This window comes from Meles meles, chromosome 10, assembly GCF_922984935.1.
Source record: "Meles meles chromosome 10, mMelMel3.1 paternal haplotype, whole genome shotgun sequence".
Classification (NCBI taxonomy): Eukaryota; Metazoa; Chordata; class Mammalia; order Carnivora; family Mustelidae; genus Meles; species Meles meles.
This window is the reverse complement of record NC_060075.1, coordinates 43,347,603-43,361,659: the sequence shown is the minus strand read 5'-3', so window position 1 is coordinate 43,361,659 and position 14,057 is coordinate 43,347,603. Positions and strand designations below refer to the sequence as shown.

Genomic DNA, 14,057 nt, shown 5'->3' with positions numbered 1-14,057 from the left:
TCAGTGTGCACCAGGTCATGCAAAGGATGTATCTGTTAATATTGGGGGCCAGAAGCAATGGACACTTGTGACTCCATGAGATCCCAAATTTCAAGACTTTAAGTTCCTGTCATTTTTATTCATAAACCAACCAACTCTTGTCTGAGCTCATCTCTTTTTTCTAATGCCTTGCTAAACATAGCTGGTAGCAATCAACACACACTATTAACATTCCATTTACCAACTGTGATTGTTAATTTTATGTGTCAACTTGAATGGGCTACGAGATGCCAAGATAGCTGGCAAAACACTATTTCTGGGTGTGTCTGGAAGACATTTCTAGAAGCATTTGAATCCGTAGACTAAATAAAGGTGTTCTCACCAATGTGGTAGGCATCATCCAATCTGCTGAAGGCTGAATAGAACAAAAAGACAAAGGAAGAGTAAATTTGCTTGAGCTGGGACATCCATTTTCTCTTGCCCTTGGACATCAGCTCTCCTGTTCCTGGGGCCTCAGGCTAGGACCAGGATTTACACCATTGACTGCCTGAGTCTCCAGCCATTGTGTTCAGAATTATACGAACATCTTCCTTGGTTCTCATGATTTATACTTAGACTTAATTATACCACCAGCTTTCCTGGCTCTCCAGCTTATAAACAGCAAACTGTGGGACTTCCCAGCCTCCATAATTTTTTGAGTTAATTCCTATAATACATTTCCTTTTATGTATATCCCTATGTATTTCCTGTTGGTTCCATTTTCTGGAGAGCCCTGACCGCTGAACCGGGCCTGTTCTTGACTTCCCAGGCATCGTATGTGTTGGTTCTATGAAATGGATCTCTAGTGTTCCAGCTTCCAATATCAGTTTCCTTGCCACCTACTTCCAGTCCACAGGCCAATGCTACATGTTTTAGATTTTTGTTATAATAGCATTGCATATGAGATACCAATTTCTGCTTCAGTTAAGGAAACACTAGGTACCCCACCAAAGAAAGCCCCTAAGACAGTAGCTTAACAAAGCAGAACTTTGTTTCTTGTTTAATTGAAGTCCAATCAACAGTCAAATTCAAAGGGAAAGGCCCTGCTCCACATAGTCATTAAGGAACTCAAGCAGATGAAGATTCTGCCTCACTGAACTGTAAGGTGTCTCTCTCAGCATCAACATCCTACAGTCAGGGGTAGAGACACAAGAGAGAGGAAGATTACTCAGTGGTTTGTCTGAGCCAGGCCTGAGAATAGTGTTCATGGATTCTTCCCATATTCCCATAGGTAGAGCTTTGTCATATGACTACACCCTGCTAAGAAGAAAAGGCTTGGTGACCAGCTCCCGAGTCCCAGCCACAATTATTTTAGGTCATCCAGGCTTCCTGGTTCCCCCTGAGCTGAGGAGCTGAGGAATAGAAAATGCTGTGAGGTAACTAAGTTAGGTCATACCTCCTCATATCTAGCTATGACTTCTGGTTTGTTAGAGGGTCCAAAAACAAAAACAAAAACAAGGGGGAAAGTAGTGGTCAAAATTTTAAAAGGCACTAGAAATATTTAATCCTGAGGCTATATTTGTAAATAAACAGGCCATCAACGATTGGAAATAAAAAATTTCAAACTTTGAGAATTTTACAATTTTGAGCATGACTGTTAAAAATGTTTACATTCTTTTTTTTTTTTTAAGATTTTATTTATTTATTTGACGGAGATCACAAGTAGGCAGAGAGGCAGGCAGAGAGAGAGAGGAGGAAGCAGGCTTCCCACTGAGCAGAGAGCGGGATGCGGGGCTCGATCCCAGGACCCTGAGATCATGACCTGAGCCGAAGGCAGAGGCTTAACCCACTGAGCCACCCAGGCACCCCAAAAATGTTTACATTCTTAAAGTCAATTGGAAATACATAGACTTCCCAACGTGTGAAAAAAAAAAAAACATTTATTTTAAAACATCCTCAGGTAGATTTCCTTGTTACAAACAAATCTCCTGCACTCATTATAAGCCCAGAGATGGAACAATCCCCTCCCGCCAGGAATAAATTCTGTCTCGTTTAAAAATCCCAAGACACCAATTGCTCCTCTTCAGGCGGTCTGTTCAGGCAAACAATGGATTCCCCGTGGCTCTGCAAGGGGCAGGAAAGGTGGGGAGGTAAGGAGCAGGAACTGGTCCCTTGGAGACTAAATGGACAGTGTGGGGCCCCCCCAAGGATGCATCCGGGAACTGAGACTGCCTGGGGCAGCATGCAGCTTCCAGTCCTGAATCTAATGGACCTGTTGCCTCAAGGCGGCCCCAGCTATTAATGCTCAGGGATGGCTGGATTTAACCGTTTTTTGCTCTAGCTCAGTGCCAAGGCCTGGGTGGAACTAATCCTTTTATCTCCCAATAAAGGAGAATTACTGGCATTTGGGAGCTCAGTTCTCTTTGAAGAGCCATCTTTAGAAGCTGGAGGTTTTGCATTTCCTCGAGTGGTCAGATTAAAGAAGCCTTTCACTCATCTCCTTGGGAGATCAAAGGGCAGGTAGTTGATTATATTGTCACCCAGTTCCCTGCGGAAAGTACCGGGAGGTTCCATTTTAAAAAGATTTCAGAGCACAAATGTCATTCTCAAGAACTTTTCTGAAAAAACCAACCAAGTTTTCAGAACTATATTGTTTTGGAGCCAGCTGTTAGGCCAGCCAATGGGGATATTTTGAATGGATATAATTTGGTCGGCCGTATTTCTGACTTGCCTCCCATGGGTAAAATCCTTCCGGGAGAACTTTTGGATGTATATAATTCCTATATCCAGATAACAACAGTGTATAATAGACTCTCTAAATGTGGTAATACCGTCTGTTCACTTCCATAAAGGCAGTTCATGTTCATCCTGAAATACTATTAAAACTTTATCCATTCCAATTAATAAGGGAATTGACATTCTCAGCATGGGGCTTGGCATCTTAAATACATTTTTTTTTTTTTTTAATCTTCAAAACTCTGAGTTTGGTGCGGGGTGTCTGGGTGGCTCAGTCGGTTAAGCATCCAACTCTTGGCTACGATCTCAGGGTTGTGGGATCGATCACGGGATCCAGCCCTGCGTGGGGCTCCACGCCCAGCAGAGAGTCTGCTTGAAAGATTCCCTCCCTCTGCCCCTTTCAAAAAGCCTCTTGAGTTTGGTGTTTTATGCCTCATTTTTTAAATTGGGAGACTGAGGCTGGAAACAGTTCGTAGCTGCCTAAGGTCACACAGGTGGAGTTTGGTAGAGCTGGAGGGTATATTCAGGTCTGACCTTGGAGCCCATATCCTTCCCAGGAGACCACTGTGGAAATCGGGGTTTTTTCACCTTGGCACTATTAGTGTTTGGGACTAGATAATTCTGTTTCACTGTCTTGTGCCTTTAAGGATGTTTAACAGCATTCCTGGCCTCTCCACACTAGATGCCAATAGCAACCCCCCAGCACACTGAGACAACCCAAAATGTGTCCAGACATTGGCAAATGTAGCCCTCGGGGGCAATATCTCCCACAGCTTAGAACCACAGTTATAAATGCTTCTGAAGGGTTTTTGCTTCCTTATGCTACTGAAGTTTCATGGTTCTGTGAAATGCATGGAATAATTTGAAACCCTAGTAGTACCTACGAGTGGACTCATAAGGTATAATTAAGAAATAAAAAACCAGTTCTAATTAGCATTTCAGCTTATTGCACATAAACGTTTCTTCCTATTCTTCCTGATAACCGTTTGTCCTCTCCAGCGAGTACATGTTCACACTGGGAAAAGACTCCGAAGCTTCAGTGGTTGGTGATTGCCTCCGAAATTCAGCCCAGACTCCCTGGGAGGACATTCTAGGTCTTTCCATTTCAGCCTCAGTTCTCCTCCCCACCCTGAAAACCAACATCCTTTTTTAGGCTCCAGCCAAGTGAGGTGACTCCCCCATGGTCCAGATACATCTGACATTTTCTGGTTTCCACGTCCTGGCTGAGGATGCTCCATCTGCTCTGCGAGTCTCTCCCAATCTTACTCCCACACAGCCCCAGCTCCACCTCTGGATTCTCTCCATTTGCCTTGCAGCCTCCCCCGCAGGGCAGCAGGGGATGGCTCTCTCCCTCACAGCTGGTTTTCCTCTCTCTCTTCTCACCCAGCACAGTGTGCAACCTTTCCTGCTGGACTGGAACCTCTAGAGAGGAGGAACTCTATCTCAGCCTCTTCTGTTCAGTCTTGTCTCTTGGCAGACGTGCCATGTTGGTTGGACTGGGCTAGATTATACTGGAGAGGGTCTAGAATAATGGTGCCAAGGTAAATTTCAGATCAGTTTCCATAGGATTAAAATAAATCTCAAACGTGGAATCGGAACACTGTAGTGAGGACAACCTAGCACAGCAGCTGGCCTCTAGAGTACAACTCCATATGACAGGTGCCCCGGTTGGCCTTTGACATGGGCCACCACTAGGGTCCTGCTCATTGAGCTTCAGTCAGTGGCATCCGGCCAGCGGTGCATGGGATTGGCATCCCATCCATGCTTCCCTCGCTGAGAATGTGCTGTGACAAGGTTGAGGGCATCCACAGGAAAGGCATCTTTTCCCAATTTTCACAAAGGCGCCATACTGTCTGACGGAAGCTCTGACAGTAAAAACACTTCTGCAGGGGTAGGGGACCCTGCGTCCAACATCTCCATTCCCAAATATACCATCTTCACGCCTATTTACTTCACACCAATTTACTTCTTTACTGAGAGCTATCCCTCTAAATTCTGTACACCCTAATCAACTTTTATTTTACCACTGCTTCTTAACTATAGAGAGGTTTGTATTCATTGATTCAACAAATATTTATTAATCACCCACGAAGTTTAGAGGATACAGCAATGAAGAAAACATAGTCTCTGCTTCCATCAAGCTTGGATACTAATAGATTCTTATATTTATCCTTCATGTGTTTACCATCAAACAACAGCCCACATAGAATTAAATTATATATCCAGGATTCTACTTGAGATGGGTTTTTTTTTTTTGTTCTGTTTTGTTTTGCTTTGTTTCTTATATCCCTTGTTTGAGATTTTGTTGAGAGTAGATTTTCTGAGCTAGGTGAACGAGTTAGTCTGGGGTAACCATTCTAAGAAAATGGCTTCACCTTAAGTTGCAGAAGTGACCAGATGGGTAGCTTAGCATCACCCCTGGCTAATTCCAGGTCACAAGGCTAATTCCAGCTTCAGCTGACTCAGGGCATTCGGCCAAGACTCTGGAGAGAGTCTGGATATCCCAGTGCATTTACATTTTATATTAAGCTGCAAACTGAGCTGTTACCAGCATCAAGCCCAAAGCCATCTTGACTCTGAAAATATCCAAGGGTGTCCTCCCGGGCAGAGGTGAACAGGATCTAAGTGGCCCCATGACAGCTGTGGATCTAACCTGTGATGTTCCTATTGGCACAAACACTACCCCGTTTCACCATTCCCCCTTCTGTATCTCCAGATGGAAAGCTGTGCACCAGTTACCACCGAGGGCTCATCTCAAAGGCAAAAATCAAAGCCATCAAGTATAGCATTGTCATCATTCTGGGTAAGCAAAGTCTCTCCTTGTGTGTCAACATTCTAAGAGCAAGCTTGTCCCAGGAGCTGGTGGGGGGTGGGGTTCCCACAAGAAAAGAATGTGTCTGCAGGCACTCTACCTTTGTCTGAGTGGAGAAGAATGTCTGGAATTTAGCAGTCCATCCCTGTCTCCCTCAAGGGCAGATCTCCTTCAAGGGCAGACAGCTGGGTTCCCGATCCTTCCCTTTATGACTAGGGTTGTCCACCAAGACCATGGTGGTAGGTAATTGGAAGAAAGTTGATTAAGTCATAACGGGCTGAATGAGGCTCACATTCACCCAGGTGACCCAGCTGGCTTCTCTGAGACATATTCTCCCCCAAGGCTGAAGCTTATGAGCAAAGAAAGCAGAAGTGGCATTCCATTTCTCCTGAATATTTCATTACAGGGTCACTACAAATCCCTCCCTCATGGCCTCGTTACTTTCTCCCCATTCTCTCTACTCTGAAGACCCATAACATCACCTCATTTTAGGAAAAAAAGGTATTTCTAGAGCACACGATATGTGTCAGATTGGCATAGATAGATTTCCTATTCTCAAACCTTCAAAGCTTCCTCCCCCTTACGCTCCCTTAACTAATGACCTTGCATTGTATTTCACTAAGAAAATGTAATATCAGAATAGAACCCCCTCATCCTCCCACCTTCACATTCATCGACGTATCTGCCTTTCTACAGTGTGCTCGGTCTTTTCTCCTGTTTGCATGAATAAACTGGCACTGCTTCTTTCTAAGCCTAGAATGATTGCTGGAGCTCCCCTTAACTGTGCAGGAGGGCCCTCAGTGAACTCCTCAAAACAGACCCCCTTCATCACTCTCTCTTCTAGTACAACTCCTCCATGCTTTACCTCTCATTTTCTGGAGACTGTTTCTATCTGCTTTCTCTCCAGTCACTCCTGGAACCACCTTCATCAATGTCATCACGATCTCTGAAAAGGCCAGTGTTGATTCCCAGTCTTCATCTTGACTTGTAAGCAGCGTGTAATCAATTTCTCTTTCTTAGAACACTTCCTTTGCTTAGAAATTCTATTTAAGATTTTTACTTGAGATCTTGATTTGTGTTTCTAGTAAGCTTGTCATAGTCAACATGTCAAACCAAAAGTCTCGGCATGTTCTCCTCCCTTGCACAAAGTAACTCCTCCCCCAGGTGTCCCTGTTTCAGTAAATGACACCATCTTTCATCCAGTGTCTATACCAAAAACGTAAGGGTCATCTATCTGTCTTTATTCTAGTCCTCTGACATCCCACATAACTCATACATCAGCAAGGCCTGAAGGTTCTACCTGCAAAATAGCTCCCAAACCCAACCAGTCCTCACTATCTGTACAACTCCTATCTTAGTCTAAGTTTCCACCACTTTCTGCCTAGAACATTACACCTATTCTTCTCTTTATTCCTTTCCTGCAAAACAGCCAATGTGATCTTCCACGACTATAAATCAAACATCACTATCCTGCAAACCCACCTCTGGCTTCCCATTACATTGGAATAAACCCTACAGTTCTACCACATGTGGTCTATCCCTCAGCCAGGTCTCCAGCCTATCCTCCTTCCTCTCCTCCCAGTGCTCTCCTCCATGCTCATTCTATCCTGGTTGAATTGGTCTTCTTGCTATTTCTTTAAAATGTCCACTTGTTTGCACCTGGGGGACCACGTGCTGTTTCCAACACCTAAAATACTCTGTCTCCGGATGGCCTGGCTCCCTCCTCACATCATTTTGTTTCCCAACAGTGCTCCCTCCTCAGCCAGGCCTCCTTCACAAGTCTTCAATAGCCCTCCTCTAGTCTTTGCCCGGCTGTATTTTTCTTCCTATTCCACTTCTTTCTGAATATTATATCTATCGATCTGCTTATTGTCTGTCCCCTCAACTGGTTTAAATCCATGAAACCAATGACTTTTGCCTTTGTGCTGCTTACACTATTGTCACCAAAACCTGAAATAAAATCCCACATACACTAGGTGCTTCATTAATATTTGAGGGAAACAAATGAATTAGGATATGCAAGAAGGAAAGTGATTTGTGTGATTTTCTTTTGATATGGCTCCAATCCTTCCCTTCCCCTCCGTACCCCACTTGCAGCTCCTGGGAGCCCTGAGAAAGCCCCATGCCTCTCGTATTAGCTGCATGTCAGATCACCAAAACAGACAATTTCATCTTTCCGAGACGCCATTGCGAAATGCCAAACAGAGCAGGCGCAGGGGGACTCAGCCAGTAGAATAGAGGTCCAGAACAGCACTGCAGGCAGAGCTGGGGCCAGAGCAGGTACAAGCACTGGGGCTCATAGTCAGTCCTTCCCCAGCAGCCAACCAAGTAGCGCCAAGATTCTCTTGCCTTCTGAGACAGAAAAGGAGATACTCATCCCCTGGATGTTGAGTCCGGAGATAAATGTTAGACATGTGTTCCAGAGCCAACATAATCATTTGTAATCAGGAACCATCTGCTCAGGCCCTGGGGGTCCTTTCATCGGAGAGCAGAGAGGTCCCCAGAGGGTCAGCCGGTGTTAACAGCCCGGACAGACCAAACCAGCCCTTCCTATAACAGATATTCTGTGATGCCCCTTTACCATCGTGCGATGAAATGCATAATTAACACTATCTACCTAAGATGTCTTCCAAGATCAATATGGAATAACATAAAGGAGGACTAGAGAGAAAACAACATATAATAAAACAGCAGATTTCACTATATAAATACTTGGCCACGGCTGCCCTGGAAGAAGAATGAAGTCGGCAGCCAGATGTAGTGACAGCTACAAAGGAAAATCAGGACAGGTGTGTTTTCATGAACATGTGAAAATAAAGCAGCATTGCTGTCAGGGACTTGATTTTCTGAACAGGTAAATAAATCCTGCTGAAGTTCCAAATTAAAGAAAGTCATCTTTCCTCCCTCTGCAAAGGAATTACATTTCTGGAAAATTCACTATTTTTAAAAAAACAGTTGTGTTCATATATAGAATAGAGTGAGGTTTCCAGACCTGGGTAATTATAAGCAGAGCTCCCAGCTACATAAATGTCCACTTGGGCATTCAAAGAATGTATGGGACTGCCCCACACAGGAGGACTCATATCCCTGGGCAAACCAGATCTCCACCAACCTCACACACGTACATACATAAACACGCACATTTTTTTCAAAATGTCCCCAAAAGGCAATTTTACTCCTTCGTACCCCAGAACCACTATTCTAAGCCAACACTGGGCTTACCCACCGGTGCCCAGAACGCTCCGTGGCCTTTGTGTTTCAGTTGCTCCTCTTTAATCCATTGCCAAGGCCTGGGGAATAAACACGCACCAGTCAGTTACAGAGGAAAGTTGGTCCCTGCGAGGAGATGGCAAAGGAAGCCTGACTTCTCTGAGGAGAAGTCCTATGGGTGAGAAAGGGGGAGAGGGAGGCTGGAGAGGGCAAGAAAGCGGAAGAGGGCACATCCTATCTAGTCAGCCGCAAGACTGTTCCATGTTGGTGCGTGTGGGTAATAGTCCAGTTCTCCAGAGATGGACATATATGTAAAGAGAATTATTATAAGGAATTGGCTCACATGATCACGGAGCTGAGAAATCCCAGGGTCTGCAGACCCCAGAGAGCCGATAGTGTAGTTCAGTCTGAGTGTGAAGGACGGCAGGAGAAGAACAATGTCCCAGCTAAAAGGTAGTCCAGCAGACAGCATGAATCCTCTCTCCCTCAGCTTTTTGTTCTAGTCACGCCTTCTGGGGATTGAAAGAGGCCCACCCACATTGAAGAGGGTGGTCTGCTTTTCTCAGTCTACCAATTCAAATGTTCGTCTCATCCAGAAACACCCAGAAATAATGTTTCACCAAATACCTGGGCACCCCCCTGGCCCAGTCAAGGTGACCCATAAAATTCACTATCGTACTCTGGATCTCCTCATATACCACCCATTTCCTCTGAGTATTTGGAGACTAATAGAATCAGGGGCTCACACACATTGATTGACTTGGAGAGGGGTAGAGGGCAGCTCTTTTCTGGAGTGGCAGACTAACAAATGGAAAAGAAAATCAAGAACATGGTGATGAATCCAGATTGTGCTTTGAAAACGTTAGGCACCACCTTTCCCCCTGCCATACCCCAAGACCAGGAGTCACTACTAGTCAAAATGCTTCCTGTTCTTCTGGGTTTTTTTCTCATAGAGTCTCCAAAGAGTTTTGCTGCTTTTCCTTCCACACTATGTGGGATGAGAAGCTGAGGCCCTGCCGAGCAGTTCCCGACCTTTCCTCAAAGACTCACAACAGGGGTCAAATCAAACTCTCCGTTTATAAATTCACTCAACTCTAGAAACGTTATCTGTGGGACGTGTACATATGCATGTGTATGTGTGCTTGCGTGTGAGTAAACATGACATGGACGTTAACACACAACTGTTCTGAATATTTCTGAGAGATCGCAGATGCTAAGGAACCTATTTGGAGCTCCACTTGGGGCCGCCACTGAAAGCCACCCCCCAGCTGTGGTCAGCTACGGTGCTCATGGCTGTCTTTTCCCCAGCCTTCATCTGCTGTTGGAGTCCATACTTCTTCTTCGACATACTGGACAATTTCAGTCTTCTTCCAGACACCGAGGAACGCTTCTATGCCTCTGTGATCATTCAGAACCTCCCAGCCTTGAACAGTGCCATCAACCCGCTCATCTGCTGTGTCTTCAGCAGCTCCATCCGCTGTCCCTGCAGGTAAGAGGCCCTCCTGCCTGGGCCAGTGCAGAGAGCCACTGTACTTGGACTCTGACATGTGTCTTTTCTCTCAGTGCTCCCGGGCAGCTTGTAGATGAGATGCTTGAGGGTCAGAAAAGTCCTGCTCATGTGACAAATTCAAATCCAGGTCCAGGTCATGGTCCTGGTTATTTCTTCTCTACCACCTCAGCTGCGGTAGCAACCATCTCACTCAGGTCACACATAGAACTTTTTGTTTGGAGCTTCTCAGCATGAATTTCCTCAGTACGATATGATGCTATGAGAATAGCAGGACCCAAAGCATTATTACCATGTTATAGTATAGTATAACATTCCTGATGTTATACGAAAAATAAGGACCAACGTTGAAATTAGGTCCCTCCCACAACTACTCAGTCATTTTGCTGTTTTGCAGCTGTTTTGCTGCAGAAGCTGCAGGGAGTAGGTAGAGAGATCCGTAGGAGACAGAATAATAAAATGGTTTAAGCCTTGGGTTTGATGCCTGTGGCTGAGGTTCAAATCCGGCCGCTGCTGATTCATAGCTATGTGTTTACCTTGAACGAGATATTTAACTTCCCTAAAACTCAGTGTCCTTGCCTTTAAAATGGGCCTAGTAGCAGTTCCTACCCAGACTCTGGTGCCGACCCGTGGGAAGGAGGGCTGTGAAGGGTGGGCAAGGTAGGAGTGTGTGGAGGCTGGGGAGGGGGCCAGATAACACATGCAAACTGCTTACGACAGTGTTTGGTCCTCAATACCTCCTCCATAACTATTATCCTTTAACATCCTTGCTTCCCTTTCCATCAGGTCAAATTATTTTCCCTCCCTGATTTATTTTTTCACTAGGGAGCGAACATCAAGGGATTCCAGAATGATGTTCCGGGAAAGAACTCAGAGGCACGAGATGCGAGTTCTATCCAAGCCAGAATTTATCTAGACTCTGAGGCAGTAGGATTGTGAGGCTGAGCCCCATCAGCAATTCTGGGTCCCTGTCACCACCTTGGGCGAGTGGATGGAGCCTGAGCTGACTTCTCCATCCTGCTCCTTCCATCACTTGGGAGATGCAGGCGGCAAGCAACCTAAGGAGTGTGTGTCATCTCCATCAGCAAGTACTGGCCAATGTGAGGTCACAAACTATTCATGCCAGCCAGGAAAGATGCTTTCTCCTTCCCCTTGACTCCTGGCCCTCCTTCCCACTGGTCAGCACCAGAACCCAATGGACAGAGACATCTCTGGCCCAAGGTCCGTTCTCGAGCAAGCAGAGGAGGCTAAAGTATGGTTTATGATTTGTCAAAAGAACTCAATGCATGCCCTCTAGAGGAAGGTTAAAACTGAGGGGTACTTTCTCTGATGGGAAATAATAATAATACTAAAAGGTCATGGCCCCCAGACCTCCCATCTCTGAGAGTTGGACCTGGGTTTCACAGATCTCTGAGGCTCCCGGAGAGCCCCTCCCTTGGCATTCCACATTTGGGCCACTCTGGGCTCCAGTCCTCACCCTGCAGGGTCCTCTCTTCCCCCTCTGACTTCTCTGAACCCTCTCTTTAGTTGGGAGCTGAACCCCTGTGGCTTTTCCAGGCATGATATTCCTGCAAGCTCTATCTATCCATTTTGCACGTTGCAGCCATTGTCTATCTAACACCTCGGCCAGAAAGTGCAGGTAGGGTTTATTTTGACAAGTCTGGAGTTTGGTATTTATAAGCCTAATCCAAGTGAAATATGACTAAATGTTTTCTAGTCAATTTTTGCCATCAGATTTTTTCATAAGTGGAAATGGCATAATTTAATTTGATTATATATACATCCCCACCCACGGCTCTGGAATGTGCGTGAGCTCCTTATTTTTAGCCTCACATACATTCTTGACATTAAAATCTCCTTGGCAAAATCCTCCTTCCCAGAATTATTCTGAGCTTAAGTCTTTTTTTTTTTTTTTTTTTTTTTGGCCTACCGCTAGTGGAGTCATTAAAATGTGCAGTATATTTTAATAGCACTCCATTCCTCATTATGGTGTCAACCCAGAAACTGCATGTTTAAGGTCACAGTGGCATTTTCCCCACAAATTCTCTTATCATTTCTGTCTGTCCTTAGGGAAAGTATCTCTTTAGGCAGAAATCAGACTCCTCAGTCACCATCTCTCTGAGAATTATTCTCCAAATTGAGGAGACTGAATAATCTAGTTTTATGTCGACACAATAGTTTGAAGGATGCCTCCCTTTCTGTCCGATCCGCTAAATATGAGCAACCCCGGACGTGTTGAGTGGTCGAGAAGTACTTTTCAACGTCTCACTTTAAATCAAGATGTGCCGCAGAAGACCCACACAGAATCGTTGTTAAAATAGCTGCTTGCACGGAAGCCAATTAACAGAGCAAAACCTGGCAGGTGGCCTGGATGGCAGAACAGGAGGCCTGGGTTCTCCTGACAGATGCTTTCAATCTCTGTCAAGTTCTGGTCTGCAAGAGCCATTAATGCCCACCTCATTTATCAGTAGAGTCTGACAGCAAAGAAGAGAGGGGAGCAAGGGCCTTCATGCTCTTCTGAAATGGAACGCAATTTTGTAGTTCCTCTAATGCTGTGCCTCTCCTTCCCTGGGAAGACTGGACATCAGGAAGATCATGGCTCACATTACTGCAGGAGAAGCTGCCCCTGAAATGAAATTCGCTTGATAGTGGTATGCATTCTGGAATCCTCATCTCCCCTGTATCTGCTAAGCTTGGGGAAGTATGACTTAGACATTACGAGAACACCGATAATTACTAGTCTTCTGACCTTGGGAGAAATCGTTTAATGTCTTTGGGCGCCCACTGTCTCATCTGTAAGATGAGAATAGAATAAGTTTGGAGCAGACGATCTTGTGGGTTCTTTATAGATAGAGTTCTGAGACCAAAATGGTTTATATGACACCCAGAGAGCCTGACCTTCTGAAATTCTTTCCCCAGGGGACCAATGACTTGGTGACTCAACACGGAGTCATTTGCCCTTTAGAAGGTGTAACTTCCTCATCTATCAGTACGAAGTCAGAGACACGTTTCCCAATCGAGAAATACAGTTTGTGCTCCTGGAGGAAATGAGAAGCTTAGTGTTGTGATGACACTGTGGATAGCTATGGACTCCCAAGTGGGGTCAGAGCAGTCAGCAAGGTGCTGTGCAAAATAACGATGCTTACTTCCTACACTGAGGCGTCACGGAGGTCTGTGGGTACATCGGGCACGGGTGGAAATTTAGGATAACAAGAGTAGGTGTGCTTAATATATTTAGCATGCTATAGAAATAGGTGTGTCCACTTCACTGAACTAAATTAAACATGAATGGTAAAAACTTCTCTGCTTTCAGTGCTTGTGTGAAGCATAATTTCATTGAAGTTTAATTTCACCAAGTAACGTGTCCCACCATTTTTTGTTTTTTCTGGAATGTGGCAACACCTTTTTAATGGCTTTAATTTGAAATCAATCAGAAGGAAAAAAGTGTCCCTTTTATTTTATTTTTTTAATTTAAATACAATTAACCCAACATAGAGTACATCTTTAGTTTTCGATATAATGTTCAATGATTCATTAGTTGCGTGTAACACCCTGTGTTCATCACATCACGTGCCCTTCTTAATGCCCATCCCCCAGTTAGCCCATCCCCACCCCGGCTCCCTTTCCGGAACCGACAGTTTGTTTCCCAGAGTCAAAAGTCTTAACAAGGTTTGTCTCCCTTCTTAAAGCAAACAAACATGCAGCTTAAACTTTCTTCCCTCCCTTTTTTTTGACAACTTTGTACACACATACACAGAAATGACTTTGCTTTTTCCTTCTGCATGCACCAAGTGCAAAGGGACCACAAGCCTGGGTCTGCTGAGGAAACAGGAA

At 44.9% G+C, this 14,057-nt stretch overlaps 1 protein-coding gene across 2 annotated transcripts in view; it reads left to right on the top strand.

The window, feature by feature from the left end:
* Positions 1-11,139, top strand: part of NPSR1 (neuropeptide S receptor 1) — a 152,375-nt gene extending 141,236 nt beyond the window's left edge. For both annotated transcript variants that reach the window (XM_046021276.1, XM_046021275.1), the window contains 3 exons: positions 5,411-5,497; positions 10,025-10,205; positions 11,049-11,139. In XM_046021276.1, coding sequence (XP_045877232.1) covers positions 5,411-5,497; positions 10,025-10,205; positions 11,049-11,139 — 359 coding nt within the window. The remainder of the gene's footprint in view (positions 1-5,410; positions 5,498-10,024; positions 10,206-11,048) is intronic.
* The last annotated feature ends 2,918 nt before the right edge of the window (positions 11,140-14,057 follow it).